Source organism: Mchenga conophoros, linkage group LG9, assembly GCF_057382185.1.
Source record: "Mchenga conophoros isolate Kocher_MC1m ecotype Shallow Benthic linkage group LG9, M_conophoros_male_GT1.1, whole genome shotgun sequence".
In the NCBI taxonomy this organism is placed as follows: Eukaryota; Metazoa; Chordata; class Actinopteri; order Cichliformes; family Cichlidae; genus Mchenga; species Mchenga conophoros.
The window spans coordinates 880,069-899,333 of NC_140534.1; the positions used below are offsets into that span (position 1 = coordinate 880,069).

Genomic DNA, 19,265 nt, shown 5'->3' on the forward strand with positions numbered 1-19,265 from the left:
GTAATAGATCATTAGCAGGACAAAATACTGCATATAAGTTTGAAAACTGTACCCAGTGTTTTGTTTTTTGGCTTTACTCGAGTTTAAAGTAGTTTACACTGGTTTTATATCAGATTGATCATATATCCCCCTCTTGCCCTTAGCCCCCCACCCAGCCACCCGCACACACAGATTCCTGGTGACGCCCCTGTTCGTTTAAAGTGGTGGGCGTGGTTTCGTGCTTTCGAGATTAAGCGGACGGGAGCTACTTTTCCTTACAAGAGCACTGTGCCAAGGGAGTGTTACCAGTGTCGGTTATAGTAGCCAATATTTTCTTTTCGTGAGTCCCATAACGCGTCTCACACTTTCAAAGGTAAGCCTGAATTTAAACTAGCTATTACTAATTTTGCGGAAGTTGACGTGGTATACCAGCTAACCTAGTTAGTTGTCAGTTTATTAGCCCTGTGAGCCTACGAGCAGTCTTTTTTTTTTAAGTGCTCTTTAGCTTTTCTGCTCCACACCCACTGCACGGCATTAATGGTTGTGTCACATTTTCCAAGACACTGTGCAGCAGAGAAGCATTGTACGTAAGTGAATTCATTGGCTACCTTAGTCATAACGGGATAGTGTAACGTTAGCACCCCTAATGTAGTGTAACGTTAGACCGCTAATAGTTAAACGTAATGTCGAAGCAAAAAAATCCTCCCGAAAACAAAAAACAAAACAAACCCGTCTGTGTGTTAGAACAACATCACTGCCTAGCTGCACGACTGGTTTCGTTTAGAGGGAGGCTGGGAGGGCTAACAGTAGCGTCACAATTGTATACCTACGTAAACAAACGCAAAAATGTCAGTATTTCAGGACGATCTTCACTAAACATTACCACAGCCACTTACTGTTAAATCAGTGCTCATAGTACTGTGTAGTGTAATGTCTGTTTTTTTAACATCTCTATGTTGTTGTCTTCCCAGTTTATTACCAGTCAGACATGGCTGCCCAGTGTGTAACCAAGGTGGAGCTGACTGTGTCCTGTGAAAACCTCCTGGACAAAGACGTCGGCTCAAAGTCAGACCCCCTGTGTGTCCTGTTAATGAACAGCTCTGATTCTCAGTGGTATGAGGTCAGTGTGTTTAGCAGGTCTAAATGATTTGAGTGTCAAACCCACCATCATGAGCCTGTATTCCATACCAACTTTGAAAGGAACAGATAGATTCCTAAGAGTCTCTCCCTACACTGGAAAGCTGATAAGACAGGATATTGGAAACCCCACATGTTCTCTAGGTGCAATCGGTTATATCACTGTAGTAGGAGAAAAGCTACAGTTCAGTGTTAATTGTTAACAGTGTTAAAAGCCCCCTGAAGGGATAGTTTCCATTTCCTGTTTCCTCACTGTGTGTCTCAATACAAACTACTGCTTTGCACTAATTTCTCTCTGACTAACTGATGCAATCTTTTCTAACAGGTGGGTCGCACAGAGAAAGTCCAGAATTGTCTCAGCCCAAAGTTTGCAAAGAAGTTTGTCGTTGACTACTACTTTGAAATAGTGCAAAAGCTGAAGTTTGGAGTTTATGACATTGACAACAAGACAATTGACCTGACTGACGATGACTTCCTGGGTGAACTAGAATGCACCCTGGGCCAAGTAAGGTTTCCTTCTCTTTTCCTCTTTCTGCAAGGCTGAAGGTTTTCAGTGTTCAACATTTCAGAATTAATTTCTGTTAAATGAAGTAAACAAGATTTTGCAGGTGCAAAACTGGTAGGACTTATACTTTGCTGTAAGAGGACACTACAGTGTTACCATGTTGCAGATGAAGCATTAACATCCCTGATAAGCAGTTGCTGGTTCGACTCTTATCAGTGTAATGTGACCTCATGTGTTCATTATGCCCGATTTGTCATTTGCTTAATGGTCTGCAGGCTGCTGTGTATTACTCATTTATTCTCTTGTCTTCATTCTGAGCCTATTCATTCAAATTATTTTGCTGTGGCTAATTGTCTTTGTCAAAGTGCATGTTTTTTTGCTTGCTTTTAGGTTGTATCTAGTAAGAAACTGACCCGACCGCTTGTGTTGAAGAACAAATCACCAGCAGGGAAAGGGACCATCACAGTGAGTGATGCAGAAAGCTGCAGATAAACAGTTGGATGGTGTTGTTTTGCTTTTGTCTCAGTCATTTATCTTTAATTGTGTTATAGATCAATGCAGAGGAAATAAAAGACAATAGGGTGGTGAATTTTGAAGTGGCAGCAAGAAAACTAGACAACAAGGTATGGCTGATACAGCGTTATAACTTAAATTCATTCTTTCATTTTTAGGTATTATTGACCTCATTCCCTTTATTCATTTTCGTACACAGGATTTGTTTGGAAAGTCCGACCCCTACCTGGAGTTCTACAAGCAGACAGAAACAGGCTGGCAGCTGGCTCACAGAACAGAGGTGAACACAAAGCTTTTACACTGCTCCTGCCTATCCAAAAGATACCAAATAACAGAACTAAAAGTTGTAACTAGATACACAGTGACCATCAAAACGATGAAACAATATTGCCGTAAACAGTTTATTTTGCGACACCACGAAACAAACGATAGCGTAAAATGAAACGATAGACGTTTTTATATCGTCATCTGATATATATCGTCATATCGAACAGCCCTACTTCTAAAGAAAACTAATATATTTAGAAGACACATTATTTCTATTTGCACACAATAACAAAATTACTCCAGAAAAATGACCGGGGTCAATATTATTAGTACCCTGATAAACGGACCTTTTCATTGAGCTGTAGCACAGACCATTGCTGTGCAATGATGTGATTTAGCTATTTAATGTTCAGAGGTTGTAAAATGAAGAGGGGAAGACTATCTTTAAATTTACACATACTATAAAAACATCAGGAGAGGTTTGAGCTGTCACTGGAGAAAGCGTCATGCCAAAAATGAAAGCAATCAGTTTAGACTTGAGAAAAGAATTGTTGATGCTCACAGAGGAGGAGATGGATGTGCAAAGTTATCACAGCATTTCTGAGTGTCAAGAGCTACAGCGAGAAGTATCAATTCAATATTCTTATGATTGGAGAAAGAATGGAGAGGCGTACAACCCAAAGATCATCATCATCTCCACAGTGAAACATGGTGGTGGGAATATTATGCTGGCGGATGCTTCAGTGTGTCTGAAACTGGGAATCTCATCAAGGTGGATGAAATCATGAAGAACGATATGGGAAGTAAAGCAATGACCCATCAATTATGGCAGTCATGGCGAAAAACTCTCTGCAGAAGACCAAATTTTCTCCTTATCTCTAACTTTTCTCTGATGGAGGAACAGTGATTTTTCTCTTCACCCTCAATATTCAGGGTGAAAAGAGGAACTTCTGATGGTGTAACTGTTAAACACAGCTTTTGCACAATTATTATTAGCTAACACTAGCTTAGTTAGCAACTGCTCAGACACACATAGCTGCTAATTATCGGTGAATTACATACATCTCTCTCTTGGCAGTGTGTACCTCACAACAGGATGTATTATTTATCTGATAATACAATTACAATGTTCCATAAGGCACTAACAGCAGAACACTCTAGTTTAGTGACTGGATTTGGTGGAGGTGAGGCGTAGCAGATGGCTTTAGGCTGTCTCTTCTCATCTACCTGTCAAAGAGGCCACACCCTAACTTTAAGTCTTAACCAAACAGGTGAGTGATTATAAAAGCTAGAGAGCCTGATACAAACAGTTTTCCGTACCAGGTTGTAAACCTGTTAATTTAAATTTTGAAGTTTGGCATTTTGAGAAGGGGGTTGACTCTGTTTTAGAGTCAGGCTCCAGACTCTATATTGTTGTTGTTCAGTGAGTCATGGCATTAACTTAAGCCTGTGCTTTGTTTCTCAAATACTGAAAACCGGTTTTGATCCAAATGTGAGGGTGTATTTATAGCTTTTCTTTCTTGGAAGGACTGGGCTCTTGTTTGAGACCAAATAAGCTCCAGAGGGGAAAAAACATTTTTTCTCCTCCATGTGGTGCTCCCCAGCACCTGATCAAGAACTCTCTGTATGTCTGATACTAAAATTTCCTTTGTTGGATAACAAACTGTAGCTGTAGCTTTTGCGTTGTTGTTATTAGGTGGGCCGCCTACCAGTTGGTGACACAGCATCAACAAACCACAGATGAGATAAAAGGAGCATATTTGACATTTTCTCCAGTGACATGTTGACTAAACCAGACCGACTGGACTTGTAGTATCCTGCAGTATCTGATTGTGATGAACTGTTTTTCTCAGGTGGTGAAGAACAACTTGAATCCAACATGGAGGCCGTTTCGAATCCCTCTGCAGTCTCTCTGTGGAGGAGACATGGAGAAGCCAATAAAAGTAAGTAAATGATTTCAATCCACTGGGCACCTACAATCACTCTGATTTTTCTTGTTGAGTTCAAATTCGCTGTTCTGCTTTAGAGCTGTCGGAGTAAGTGGTACTTCAAAACATACAAAGTAACTAGCGTGTTACAAATTAGCTTGATGATATTTTTTTTAACCTCTGAAGCAAACATGTCAGGAAGGAAGCACTTTCCCACCATAGAGGACAAGTGAGTTATTTGTGAATCAAAGTATTTGTATTTTTACATCTCTCCATCATTTCCTGTGTGATGTGTGCGTGAAAGGACCACATTGGGAACAAGGCGGGGTCTCTGCAAGGTGCTCGCCACTTTTATCAAGTTTACCATTCGTGAAAAGCAACACATACAAGTCCAGTCATTTTACTGTCCGCCTCTCTTCAAGAACACGTGGAGTACAAAGTGTTCATTTGAGTGTTTCCTTTGCATGTTGTTTGTTTCTTCTGTTTTGTTTGTCTGCAGAGAGGAACTTCACCAAACCTTTTCTCATTTGTCTATAATGGCATCCAGCACTGCGGATATTTTTAGTTTTTATTCGTAGCCCTCCTAGTTACTGAGAATAATCCCATTTCCACAGAGAAAGTATTCTTAGCAAAGTCTGGTTATTTATTACTTCTGCTTTGGGTGAACTGACCCTTAATGGAAGATTTTCCCCTCCAGTTTAACTCGATCACGACCAAATGTTTTTGCCCGTTTTCAGGTTGAGTGTTACGACTACGACAATGACGGGTCACATGATCTTATTGGCGTCTTTGAGACGACAATGAAACGCCTCCAAGAAGCCTCACACACTTCTCCGGTATGAGAGTACTGCAATATGTGGGCAGCTCAAACATTTCTGCACTGTGTTTGAGTTGATGGCTAAAACTGCCCTTTGGTCTCTGACATTGCAACAGAATGTGGCCTTTACTGTGGTTTTATTCTTGCAGGCAGAGTTTGAATGCATCAACAGTAAAAAGAAACAGAAGAAGAAAGGCTACAAGAACTCTGGTGTTGTGAGCGTAAAGCTTTGCCAGGTGTGGTACTGATTTTTGTTGTTGTTTTGTTTTTGCTTTTTGCTATTTAAACTGACTTGATGACCAGTATACTTGTTCCAGGTGGTGAAGGAGTATACATTCTTGGATTATATTATGGGAGGCTGTCAGATTAACTTCACTGTGAGTCTCGTCTTCTCTGTTTCTTTTCCGTTTTCATTCATTCATCTTTGCAGTAAGGTTTTCTATAGCTTCACCTGTATGTTTGCCAATAGGTGGCCGTTGACTTCACAGGTTCCAACGGGGATCCTCGGTCACCCCAGTCTCTGCATTACATTAGTCCCCAGGGTGTTAATGAGTATCTCACTGCAATCTGGTCAGTGGGTAATGTCATCCAGGACTATGACAGGTAGGAATATATTTCACATACCTGGTATTATTAGTGTAAACTATGAGATATTTAAAGCTACTTAAGTAGAGTTGTATGATAGGGACTCATTTAACTTGGCTGATAACTGTATCAACTTATTGGCAATGCAATCTATGGCTCATAATTCAAATAAGCTTTTGGTTTGTCTTTCATGTTTAGTGATAAGATGTTTCCTGCATTTGGCTTTGGAGCCCAGATTCCACCCACATGGCAGGTAAAGCTTCTGTTTATATGAAATGAGACATTTCCACACCACATAAGACAGTTTTTTGTTTGTTACCATACTGTAGATTGTGCTTTGACATTGTTAGATCACACTGTGAACCTGTGATGTTTGCTCTAATTTGCTGATTTTTCTCTGTTATAATCTATTGTGTTACAGGTTTCCCATGAGTTTCCGCTCAATTTCAACCCATCAAATCCATTTTGTGCAGGTGTGTTTACAGATAAATGCACTGGAGCTGATGTTTCATTACTTACTATACACATGCACCCTAGTACACTGTAGTTCTCAGTTTGTAGTGTGTTTAATCAATGGTGTCTGTATGGGTGTGTGTAGGTGTTGAAGGTGTGGTTGAAGCCTACAGAAGCTGCCTGCCTCAAGTCAAACTGTACGGTCCCACCAATTTCTCCCCGATTATCAACCACGTGGCCTGCTTTGCAAAGCAAGCCCTCCAGCAGACCACTGCAGCTGTGAGTATTTCACCTCTTCAGCTCACTCACTGTAGGCAAGGGCTTTCAGTTTCATATTTGAAATTTAATTTAATGCTTTAACATGCGGACCATCTACAATTGACAAAATAAGAGATTGATGCATGCTTAACATACAACCCCACCCAGTGGATGAACTGAGGGACTGCACCAAGGGCTGGTATAAGGTAAATAAGGGTTGTTCAATGCTGTGAATAATGCAAACTCCAACATTATGGAGTAGAAGGATATGAGCCTAGTAGGTTATCTTTTACTCTACAACTCTGTGAGCATTTGCAATATTCCAGCCTGCACTGAAGAGTAAGAGATATTAGTAATGTCATGAGTAGTGCAGTCTACAAATTCATATGTTTAGTCATCGGTTCTAGTAAGATCATAGTGTGTTAAAGTCTTAGCACTCAACTTGAAAACCTTGCAAAAACATTTGCTTTTGGAGCGAGCAAACTCAAAAATGTTTTTTGTACATCCCAAATCCAAAACTAAAAAACTGCAAGTGTTTGCAATATCTCTTGGAATTTGTGAGCCATTATTGGATACTGTATTTGGGAAAATAATTAATCTTACATCATGGCCACATATGCTGTCCTGTTAATAAGGAAAAAGTGGGTTATGAATTCACTACCTCATTTATACTCTCAGTAAACATTTGGTTCAGGCAGTCCTGTCAGTGTAATGGTTGTATAATCTTCACATTGAAGCAGGTGATTTAATAATAGCTTGATCCAAAGCTACAGGATAACAGGGGATGGGGCTTTCTGATGCTCGAGGGGCACTAAGCAGTAGAACTGAGCAAATATCAGAGTTTTGATGAGGATTCAAAAGCTTCTTGCTTACATGTTGCTGTAATAGTTGTGTTTTTGTTGTTGTTGTCTTCTTGTAGCAATATTTTGTTCTGCTGATCATCACTGATGGAGTGATCACGGACATGGACGAGACGCGCAACGCTATCGTCAACGCATCTCGCCTGCCCATGTCTATCATCATCGTCGGGGTCGGAGGGGCGGACTTCAGTGCCATGGAGTTCCTGGATGGAGACGATGGTCGTTTGCGCTCTCTCACTGGCGAGGCTGCCATGAGAGACATTGTCCAGTTTGTACCATTCAGGCAGTTTCAAAATGTAAGTGACAGTAAAAACATCAAGTTTTTGTTGTTTTTGTTTTATATCTATATGTACCAGGTTTCTGGATGCTGTTAGCTTTGGGTGTCCCCCTGATTTTTCTGTCCACATTGCATGTACTTTGTTTTTATTTTTTTTTCTAAGCTGACATTAAAATTACAAACTAAACGGAGCAGAGTGTTTCTCGAGCCAATACCAGTTAATCATATATATCCAAAGTGAGGGATTGCCTGCGCCTCAGCCTAAAAATCATCTAAGCTGTTTTCACACATGAAATGTTGCGGGAAACATGTTAGGACAACCAGAGAATGTCCCTTCTCACATTTTCCACATCCCAAGAACAATGCCCATGTGGGCCCACAGTGGGAAAGTGTGGGTGAACTGTGGGGTTGTGTAGGCGGGGCAAACCCACACTTACACCATGTAAGTCCCAAGTTGGGTGTGCTAATGCTGGGTCTCTGCTTCGTGTAGTCCACTCTATGGGCTGCCTCACTGGAGCCTTACATTTCATGCCAGTGAAATATGCTGTTTGGTGTAGGAGAGGAGGTTTCATGGGCTCTTCCCACATGAGTGCGTTGTTAAAAGAGAGCCGGGAGGCTGACGGCCGTTTAATGTCCAGTCTGACTGAGACTGACAGATGCATTACCACAACCTGTGTAATGTCTGGAAACATGCAGAGCTACAGCGCATGTGTGGAAACAGCTTTAGCTTATCTCTTTGCTTTGTTTTATCCATTTCTTTTCAGGCGCCCAGCCAGGCTCTTGCCCAAAGCGTATTGGCCGAGTTACCTCAGCAAGTGACCTCCTTCTTCAGTTCATTGAAACTGAAGCCTCCCCAAGATCCTAGTCCTTCATAGGGGTACCTCAGAAATATTAAGTCATAAACCCTGCTTTCATCTAACTTCTCCTTCACCTGCACGAAAAACTGCAGCAATGAATCACTGCATGCGATTCATCATCAGTCTGGTACAACAAAGTCTGTCGTACTGTCTGACTGAGTATCTGTGGCTCTGGTTAAAGGCACTGGTGGCACTCTGACTTATATTAAAGGAAAATTCCTCTATTTACGTAACGCTGTTAAAGCGGCACTTTGTTGTTAAAGTGATAAGCAGTTGAGCACATCTTTGATCGGTCCAGGAGTTTTGATTAATGTTAGCCTACCACCGGCCTCAAAAGTATAATCATCTCTGCTGGAGTGTGATGTAATTACAGCCTCAGAAAGTGTCACGATAACATCTGAAATCCAATGTTTATTAAAGTGTGTGGAATTTTCCTTTAAGCTCTCTTCATTTCCATCACTCTCTCCTTGCTGTGTTCAATACTCGTGCAAGGAATCAGTTAAAAACATGTAGAATTATTTTCCTCTTCACTGTTTTTGACTTGACTCTTTTTGCTCTTCAGGCACCGAAGGAAGCGCTGGCAAAGACCGTGCTGGCTGAAGTACCAGGTCAGCTGGTGGATTTTTTTAATACCATGAAACTGAGTCCACCCAACTCCAACCCTGCAACCAACCCTGCAGGCACTGTGTAGCAGACTCATCTCATCTCCAGCAACTATAGATCACCTCATAGCTTCCTCACATTATGCAATCACCACACTGAGATAATAGAAAACACATCCTACACAATCACTCTCCTCGGTTGAATAATCTGTTATTGCTTTTAGATGCTAAAACAGGCTTGGTGCTTTTGAGATTACAGTGAATTCTAAAGCAACTGCAAAATAACCCACACTAAGATTTAAGGCTTTAGTGTTAATGTAATATTTACTGAATAACAGGATATTCAGATTTACAAGATAAAACACTGCAAAGCAGTGTGATTAATTTTTTTTAATGCGTGTTTGTTGGCTCCAGAAGCAAATTATAAAAATTAGGTCAAATGTAGAATAGGGAGTTCTGGGCTTCTCTGCTTAGGCTGCTGCCCCCACGAGCCGGCCCCAGATAAGCGGGAAAAAAATGGATGGATGGAGGTAAAATGTAAAATAATAAAGATTATCTTTTGATAGCATCATACCACATGTTTATTCTTGTTGTTTTTGGCACGTGGAGCTTCTTCTAAAAGCTGTGGCATTATTGCACATTTATAGCAAAACATTATATTATTCTGTTTAGTTAGAATGAAATGCCAAACCCAGAGTATTATTCTGAAATGATGTTGTGATAACTGGAATGTATAATGCCAGTTTCTAGTTTTGTGTCAGCTACATTTAGATACTTTATCACTTGGATGAAGATTAGCAAAGTTACCACGGGATCATTTCTTCAACTGGACCAACAACTAAGAGGAACATAAATCAGTATTAAACATGCTGGCACAGTAGAAACCAAACTCAGGACTGATCGTTAGTCATATATAGAGTCTAAATGATACAGTAGTCTTTAATAAGATCGATAACGATATTTGGTGAGTTTAATAATCTGATACTTTGATATATAGGCAGACTTTTGTTTTTTTTCTTCTCTTACCTTGTTTACTCTGCCCACCTTTGCTTGTTTTGTGGCTTTCCAAACATACATGCTGCCAACAGGGAAGCTGCATGTTTCAAGGGCATATCTACCGTAACTTCTTTACCTGATACTGAAGGATTGGCAAACAGCTAACATTGTTCGGGTGATAAATGGATCAGGTCCTAGTCATGTACATTTATGGTTTTTTTTTGTTTGTTTTTACCTTTTTGTTTTTATATGGTTTTACAATGAAACGAATGTATCACGTTTCATCTGCTTTGTGGTCTGAAAGAAGTGGGAACTGTGCCTTCATTGTGCATTAAGCATGCAAATAAAGCCTATTTTATTCAAACAAATTAAATCAGAGCGTCATTTACCCCTTACAAAGAACTAGAAACTGTTTATTTCTCATGCACACAGTAAAGTTGAAGCCATTTCTGTTGCTACTAATGTTAGTGTTATGTTAATTCCACAGCTTAGTTTAGGATGTTGATCCACTCTGCTGGTCTTGAGTGTAAGGATTTGTGGATACAGTCATGTACGGTATTTAAAAGACAGACGAGGCTTTCAACTCTGCAAACTAAAGCCAGTGCGGAAGTGCCCTGAAGATGCATTCTTTCTAATGCCCACAGTATACATGTGTATACTGAAGAAATATGTTCATAAATGCAGGGTGTGTGCGTGTGCACAGGCACATATGTATGTTTATATTTGAGAATGTATTCATGTATATACATATAAATGCAAATGTGTCCATGTTTCTGTTTGTTTGCAGCTGAACATATATATCAGGATAAAGTTTATTGCTATCAATTTTCCATTGACTGCACGTCAGTACCTAGCTGTCGATGCCCCATCTATTCTGTCCTTTACAGCTTTACAGTCCTGTCTTTCTTGTTATGTCTCATGTGAATGTTCCTCTGTACAAAAAACAAAACTTAGAAAAACCATTCAAGCCAAGACATCGTGCTATTCAGCTTGAGTTTATTTTCAATATCTTTTATCATTTTTCTTCAGTTCCAGTTTAAGATTCATGCTTTTCCCCCCACCCAATTTAGAGCTTATAATGAGTGTCTGTATGGCCTTTGTGACGCTGGTGGAGAGTTGCTCAGACTCTAGGAGGCCATGCTGAAGAGAGGGCGAGGAGGAAGCTCCAGCTGCAGGATGCAGGGAACTACCTGTCACCACTTCCTGTGTGGTGAGGATTTCGGAGCTATGCGTTACCTGCTGCTTCTCTTTAAGAGTTTGAATGTAACTTCTCACCATGCGGAGGAGTTTAGGTGTTTTGTAGAATAAAGTTATAAGAATGATCTTTTAAGCCTATTTAAAGAATCACAGAAATATTGAGTGATGTTACATTAGACTGTTTTTTTGCTGCTCTTTGACTTCAGCAGGAGGAGGTGAACCTACAGCTGGGAGCGATTCCCTGGTGGGTGTGAGGATCGTATTTCCGTTATTCCTGGTCTGTACCTCAGACAAGAACTGAGTCAGCTTTTTGAAGTTTTCCTACAGAAAGAGGACTAAGACGGCAACACACTCCTAATGATTTGTCTTCTCAGTGTTGCCATGTTTTCAGTTGTTAAATACTAAACTAAAAGCAGATAATTCAGTGTTGAAATATTCCACAAAAGTTCCACATTAAGAAAAGTGACCCCAGACAGTCTACGAAGGTGTTTTTCTGTCCACAAAGTAAATATGATTCAAGAATCACCAATTACACGATTTCAGCTAAAAAAAAAATTCACATATCAGCTTTCTCTAGATTTAAGTCTTAATGAATAATATGTTCATTTTGTGAGTTACATTCCCCCCGTGAGGCAAAGAAACGATAAAGCAAAGTATACTTAAGGGCAGACCTCCCATGATATTGCCAAATCACCACCATATAATCTCTCCCTTGGCCTCTCAGTTGAGGTCTGGTTTCAAAAAGCTCGACTTGATATAAGATGTACAACTTACCGAAATTATTACCACAAAAATCAAGGTATTATTCAGCTAGTAGTGAATCAATTGAATCTAAAATTCAAAAATAAATGCTCGTGCAAAGTTCACACAAATACTTTATTGTGTAAAAGTGTACAAAGATACAGCTTGTTCACTGATGTCACTGTCAACAATGCAGAGTGATAGCAGTTGTGACTTAGAGATACTAATCCCCTCAGGCTAACGACCTATAATCAGGCACTTCACATTATTATATAAAAATAGGTTGCTGCCTTTGTGGAGCTGTTCTTATTTAGTGTCACATTTCCTGCTAACATCACCTTCTGCTCAGGCTGTGAACCCAGCTCATCCGAACTATTGCCTGAAAGATGACACGTGAGCACTACAGCAAACGTCTGATCTACAGTGAAGATGGATGCATCTCAGTGCTACAAACCTACATAAATCACCTTATAGATCACATGACTAAGACATTCTTTACTTTGCGTTACAGTGCTGAAGCTCTACACCTTCTCCAAAGTAGCTAGTGGAAACCTCACATCTTGAGTGGAGGTTTATTTTCAGTTCTCCAGCAGCTCAGCCGACTGTATTTTTATGTCAGTTCTGCATAAATCAAAGAGCTTGAAATGCTGGAAGAGGAGCCGGATCCTGGATAGAATTACATGCGGTGGATTTTGTGGTGATCCATGAACTGTTTGAGGTTCTGCAGGTTGTCCCACCACGTGAAGAGGAAGGTCTCTGCAATGAGACTGAACCAGGGTGTGATCTCCAGTTCTTTGCGCTTGGCCTTCTCCAACATCTCCTTCAGCTCCTCTTTGCTCACATAACAGTGGCTTTTGATCTCATTGGGGTCTGGATTCAAGTCCACGTCCTGTGGAGAGGCATAAGAAAGTCATGCATCAAAGACAATCCTAATAGACAAAAGGCAGACTCGCAGACAAATGAAATCCAGATACACGTTACATCAAGATAAATGAAAACAGCTGTCTGTAGAGTTAATTTGCTCAGGAGTAATCATGTTTTTTGCTCCATTCCTGCTTCCTCTAAGCCGGTACTCTCTCATATTGTCTGCACCTTGTAAACATGAGGCCTCTGTGCTCATACCCAGAGCTGTATGCCTTTGAGACCACATTAGGGATGCTCTCTATATGATACAGAGTCATGAGCCATTACTTGCACATACGCTGACCTCATTATAGGAAAAACTGGACATGTTTAATGTGGGCTGTCACAGTTTGCATGCTTAACTTTAAATCATCATGGAATTGTATCTGTAGAACACCTTAAAATTTAAGGTGATAATATTCAGTTGTATGATTGTGGTCAGTGACTCACTGAGCTAACATGCACCTAATATATGCGCATTTTAATTTTTGCATGCCAGTCACAAACACACACATTAGAGCAGTTTCACCTGAGGCAGGTCCACCTCACATCAGTGTCCTGCAGAGTGACCACAAGTTAGTTTGAAGAGCTTAATGATTACATCCTGTGTACATGAAGCATATTCCTAAATGAAGCTATTCTTTTAAATCCACAGAACTCATGTACTCAGAGGTAAACTCAGGCCAAGGGTTGTTATTTACACGGGTGAAATGAAGCTGTCACATCAAGCCTGCACACTGTGTAAGGTAGATTTAGCCTTTCAGGTTAAAACAAAAATCACTGAGTACAGTGGATATAAAAGTGTACACATCCCTGTTAAAATGCCAGGTTTTTATGATGTTAAAAAAAAAAACAAGACCACAAAAAATTATTTCAACTCTTTTCCCACCATTAACATGAACTTTGACCTCTGCACAATTCATCTGAAAACCAAACAGATCTGTTGTGGGCAAAAATATGAATAATTAAAAACGTACAATAAGGGAGGCTGCCAAGATACCTACAGCAATACTGAAGGATGTGCAGGTATATTCGGCATGTACTGGTTGTGTGCTACATATGACAACATCCTGTATGTTGTCACATGTGTGGACTATGGGGCAGGGTTTCAAGACGGAAGCCTTCTCTGACAAAGAAAGACATCCAAGCCCAGGCACAATTTGCAAAAAAAATACTAAAGTCTCTCAAAAGCATGTTACCATCCCCATGGTGAGCCATGGTGGTGGCGGTATCATGCTTTGAAGTTGATTTTTATCAGCTGGAACTGGAGCTTTAGTCGAGGTGGAGGGAATTATGAACACCAGTCGCTTTTGGCTCAAAACCTTCAGTCATCTGCTTGAAAGCTGAAGATGAAGAGGAATTTCACCTCCAATGACCCCAAGCATATATCCAGATCAAGATAGGAAATATTTTCTTTTAGTGAAAGTTTTGCACAGGAGATGACCTCACAATCTGACAGCTGGAGCACTTTTACAAGGAAGAGTGGGCAAATGTATCCAAGTCAAGATGTGCCATGCTGATGGATTTTTACCCAAAAAGGGTAAATGCTGTAATTAAATAAAAAGTTGCTTCAACAAAGTTCTAGTTTAAATGTGTGCATGCTTATGCAAGCAGCCTATTGTCCATTTTTTGTCTTTTAGATTTTTCCCATAACAGATTTGAATGTTTTTCAACTGAACTATGCAGGTTGTAACACAAGGGAAAAGCTTTGAGGGTCATGCACACCATTTATATCCACTGCATACATTTGTATCTAACAGATACTACAGCACTACCTTCTGCACAAAAAGGATGTAGTCAATCTCATGTTCTCCCCAAACCCCATCGGACTGGGCCTTGTAATGGATTCTTGTTAGGTATGTCATTTCATCTGGAGTCACCTGAGGAGAAACAGGAAAGCGGAGATCACACACAAGCGAAGATTTGCCACAATCCTTAGTAATCCTCTTCCAGTGTGGGTAGAAGTCGGAACTGAAACACACACCTGCTCCATGGGAATACCCAGCTCTGCGCCGAGTCTCCTCTGAGCAGCTCTCCTCACCCCCAACGCATCCTTCTCCTCCAGCTCACTGTCTGTGTGTAGAGGATGACTACAGCATGTGTTTGTGAAGCAGCCTGCGCAAAAAACACACACAGAGACACAGAGGATTGTTAAAACCTATAAATACTGCTTAGCCTCGATAAAGCAGCCTCTGAGGGGACCGCAGGAGAATTTAAAAGTAGTGAGACTGACCTGGAAAAGTGATTTTGGCGTCAGACCTCTGCTGTAAAAGCAGCTTCTCCTCGCTGTTGAAAATAAAGACGCTGAAGGCTCTGTGCAGCAAACCTGTTGGCAAGAACAAACAACATGCATAGAAATGAGTGATGCAGAACAATACCTGTGTGGATACTAATGTGGAAGACAGGCACCTTTGTCGATGTTGGAGTTGAGGTGGCAGTTTTTCTTAGTGTCCGCTCCGATCTTGAGGTCGTTCTCGTCGATGAGGATGCACATCTCGGACAGAAGCTGCACCTGCTTCTCGTCCAGGTGATCGGTGGTTACTTCGGGCATTCTGGCTGCAGACTGCAGGTGTCTGACTTCACTGCAGCGCACAGGGTAGCAAACAGTTCATGATTCACCAATTTATCAGTGTTGGCTTTTAAATGGCACTTTTCATTTGAATGACAGGCTTCACCGTTGTATTTTTTTCTGTAGTTTTACAGTAGATGAAAAAATGATTATTGTGAGGTGCTTCTGAAAGCTCTAGAAAGTGGACCTTGCGTTTTATTCCAAGTTTAGGATTCAATATTCACACTCAAGGAATATTGTATAGCAATAACACTGAAAATCCAAAATCAAGAGACTCCGTGAAATGATCAAGAAACCCCCTTTGAAACACATGAAACGTTGGTATCTTGCTAGTTCTGTATAGCTTTTATATTAAGACAAAAGTTTACTAAATACACCTGCTACAACATATAAAGCATGCCGTACTGGCGACAATATACTGAGGATTTGAGCCACGACCATAACAGTGTGTTCTTTAACCCTTATGTAAAGCTATGTCAAGTGCAAGACTTTGTTTTAGACAGAATTTGGCCTGAGTTTTGTTGGTAGCTGTGATAACCCGGAGCATACAAACAAACGCGCTGCGGCACTCAGCTATCAATAGCCCAAAAAACAGCGTTACTTCCTGTTTACGGCTAATAAGCTTAACCGTTAGCTGGCTTTTAAACTCAGTATTTTGGGCCTGTTTCAGAAACCTACGTCCTTCTATCTTACCTGGATATCGCTCTGCCGCAGGTAGTAACAGCTGCGCACGCAGGTCTGGATCGCCGCAAAGCTCCTGTGGTGGCACAAGGTGCGTTTGATTTCAGCACAGCGGCTCCCTCCCTGGATAGCATCCGGAGGACCGCCCACACAGCCCGCGCCATGGCCTGAGAGAAACAGAAAACCAATCACGGGGACCGGGGGTGTGGCTGTCGGTAAAAAAACGGCCAGGATCGCAGTGGGTCAGGATCGGAAGGTTAAATCACCTTCTTGACAAGGTTATTCTGCCAGATTACCACCACTCTATAATTCAGATATATTTAATTTACAATGACACAAGAGAGAGAGAGAGCTCGGCTGTTCAAACACTCGATTTTTTTTAGCATTAAGGTTCCTGTTTTAGATCAAGTGCAGTTCATGTTACATCCATATAGGAAAGCCATAGAACTTAATACAGGGTGCAGGCTCGCTTATCAAGCCCACTATGTCCCTTCAACTGAATTCTACTGATCTGTTTTGACTGTAAGTTACACTAATTCATACAATTCGGTAGTGAAACTCTCAAACACCTATATTTCCGGCAATTTAATGCAGTTCAAGCTCCATTAATCATTCACATGACTGCTTCTGCAACAATCACGGTAACCAGGAGGACACTGAGCCGATACGGTCAGATTTTGGGAAGCATCTTTCATGTCTCTTTGAAACCAGTACAAGGTGATTCACCAGGTATACAGCTAGCTTTAAAGCATGGCTCTACTCAACAATGGCAAAACAAATAAAATGAAAATGTGATGAGGCTATTGTGCTAGTGATCCACTTCACCCAGGAAAATGCCTCTCTTGTTTTGCCTCTGCAATCTAACAGAGACATTTTTGCACTTTTATAACTGTGGCTACACCTCTCCATAAGTGTACTATGCATATATGCTTATAAATATGCAGACAGCCATCTACAGTCTGGCCCTGCATTTATAATGGCACTGCATCATATTACATATATTTAATTTAGTGAGGAGGACATATTTCGATGATGCAACTTTGATAAAAAAAATACAAATAAATAAATTAATTAAATTAAAAAAAATAAAAAATAAAATATACACATATATATATACACACATATATATATATATATATACACACACACACACACACACATATATATATATATATATATACATATATATATATATATATATATACATACACACATATATATATATATATATATATATATATATATATATATATATATATGTGTGTATATGTATATATATATATGTGTGTATATGTATATATATATATGTGTGTATATATATATATATATATATATGTGTGTATATATATATATATATATATATATATGTGTGTATATATATATATATATATATATGTGTGTATATATAAAAAAAAAAAACACCCAGCACGCCCCTGCGGGCGGTTTATCCTTCAAGCTCGGGTCCTCTACCAGAGGCCTGGGAGCTTGAGGGTCCTGCGCAGTATCTTAGCTGTTCCCAGGACTGCGCTCTTCTGGACAGAGATTTCCGATGTTGTTCCCGGGATCTGCTGGAGCCACTCGCCTAGCTTGGTAGTCACCGCACCTAGTGCTCCGATTACCACGGGGACCACCGTTACCTTCACCCTCCACATCCTCTCGAGCTCTTCTCTGAGCCCTTGGTATTTCTCCAGCTTCTCGTGTTCCTTCTTCCTGATATTGCTGTCATTCGGAACCGCTACATCGATCACTACGGCCGTCTTCTTCTGTTTGTCTACCACCACTATGTCCGGTTGGTTAGCCACCACCATTTTGTCCGTCTGTATCTGGAAGTCCCACAGGATCTTAGCTCGGTCATTCTCCACCACCCTTGGGGGCATCTCCCATTTTGACCTCGGGACTTCCAGGTTATACTCCGCACAGATGTTCCTGTACACTATGCCGGCCACTTGGTTATGGCGTTCCATGTATGCCTTGCCTGCTAGCATCTTGCACCCTGCTGTTATGTGCTGGATTGTCTCTGGGGCATCTTTACACAGCCTGCACCTGGGGTCTTGCCTGGTGTGATAGACCCCAGCCTCTATGGATCTTGTGCTCAGAGCTTGTTCTTGTGCTGCCATGATTAGTGCCTCTGTGCTGTCTTTCAGTCCAGCTTTGTCCAGCCACTGGTAGGATTTCTGGATATCAGCCACCTCCTCTATCTGCCGGTGGTACATACCGTGCAGGGGCCTGTCCTTCCATGATGGTTCCTCGTCTCCCTCCTCTTTCTTGGGTTTCTGCTGCCTGAGGTATTCACTGAGCACTCGGTCAGTTGGGGCCATCTTCCCAATGTATTCTTGGATGTTCGTTGTCTCATCCTGGACTGTGGTGCTGACACTCACCAGTCCCCGGCCCCCTTCCTTCCGCTTAGCGTACAGCCTCAGGGTGCTGGACTTGGGGTGAAACCCTCCATGCATGGTAAGGAGCTTTCTTGTCTTTATGTCAGTGGCTTCTATCTCCTCCTTTGGCCAGCCTATTACCCCAGCAGGGTACCTGATCACGGGCAGGGCGTACGTGTTGATGGCCCGGATCTTGTTCTTACCATTCAGCTGACTCCTCAGGACTTGCCTGACCCTCTGCAGGTACTTGGTGGTTGCAGCTTTTCTAGCGGCCTCTTCATGGTTCCCATTCGCCTGCGGGATCCCCAAGTACTTGTAACTGTCCTCTATGTCTGCAATGTTGCCTTCTGGTAGTTCAATCCCCTCAGTTCTGACTACCTTCCCTCTCTTTGTTACCATCCGACTACACTTCTCCAGTCCGAACGACATTCCAATGTCATTGCTGTATAGCCTGGTAGTGTGGATCAGTGAATCGATGTCTCGTTCACTCTTGGCATACAGCTTGATGTCATCCATGTACAGGAGGTGGCTGACAACTGCTCCGTTCCGTAGTCGGTATCCGTAGCCAGTCTTGTTAATGATCTCACTGAGGGGGTTCAGGCCTATGCAGAACAGCAGTGGGGACAGAGCATCTCCTTGGTAGATCCCGCACTTGATGGTGACTTGTGCTATGGGCTTGGAGTTGGCCTCTAGTGTTGTACGCCACATCCCCATTGAGTTCCTGATGAAGGCTCTTAGGGTCCCATTGATCTTGTACAATTCTAG

At 41.3% G+C, this 19,265-nt stretch overlaps 2 protein-coding genes across 5 annotated transcripts in view; one reads left to right on the forward strand and one right to left on the reverse strand.

The window, feature by feature from the left end:
- Positions 1-218: 218 nt before the first annotated feature.
- Positions 219-10,701, forward strand: LOC146566561 (copine-3-like). 2 transcript variants are annotated; one of them, XM_085286105.1, is made up of 17 exons: positions 219-352; positions 951-1,099; positions 1,442-1,621; positions 2,012-2,086; positions 2,173-2,244; positions 2,334-2,414; positions 4,255-4,344; positions 5,067-5,165; positions 5,296-5,382; positions 5,464-5,523; positions 5,616-5,749; positions 5,930-5,984; positions 6,153-6,204; positions 6,330-6,463; positions 7,362-7,598; positions 8,344-8,456; positions 8,999-9,138. In XM_085286105.1, the coding sequence occupies exons 2-16, from the start codon at positions 968-970 to the stop codon at positions 8,452-8,454; spliced, it is 1,599 nt and encodes a 532-aa protein (XP_085142231.1). In that variant the 5' UTR covers positions 219-352; positions 951-967; the 3' UTR covers positions 8,455-8,456; positions 8,999-9,138. The 2 variants fall into 2 exon arrangements, with proteins under 2 accessions (XP_085142231.1, XP_085142230.1); XM_085286104.1 differs by lacking the exon at positions 8,344-8,456 and having other exon boundaries at positions 8,999-10,701.
- Positions 10,702-12,088: 1,387 nt separating this feature from the next.
- Positions 12,089-19,265, reverse strand: part of idi1 (isopentenyl-diphosphate delta isomerase 1) — an 11,107-nt gene continuing 3,930 nt past the window's right edge. For all 3 annotated transcript variants that reach the window (XM_085286106.1, XM_085286107.1, XM_085286108.1), the window contains exons 2-7: positions 16,138-16,292; positions 15,285-15,457; positions 15,109-15,201; positions 14,860-14,990; positions 14,651-14,755; positions 12,089-12,861 (exon numbers count right to left, since the gene is read on the reverse strand). In XM_085286106.1, coding sequence (XP_085142232.1) covers positions 12,649-12,861; positions 14,651-14,755; positions 14,860-14,990; positions 15,109-15,201; positions 15,285-15,457; positions 16,138-16,292 — 870 coding nt within the window. In that variant the 3' untranslated portion in view covers positions 12,089-12,648. The remainder of the gene's footprint in view (positions 12,862-14,650; positions 14,756-14,859; positions 14,991-15,108; positions 15,202-15,284; positions 15,458-16,137; positions 16,293-19,265) is intronic.

Excerpts from the sequence above, each read along its gene's own strand:
- LOC146566561 (XM_085286104.1), top strand. The coding sequence starts at position 968 with ATGGCTGCCCAGTGTGTAACCAAGGTGGAGCTGACTGTGTCCTGTGAA. Across the intron at positions 1,100-1,441 it reads CTGATTCTCAGTGGTATGAG|GTGGGTCGCACAGAGAAAGT; the intron begins GTCAGTGTGTTT and ends CTTTTCTAACAG. Across the intron at positions 7,599-8,998 it reads CATTCAGGCAGTTTCAAAAT|GCACCGAAGGAAGCGCTGGC; the intron begins GTAAGTGACAGT and ends TTTGCTCTTCAG.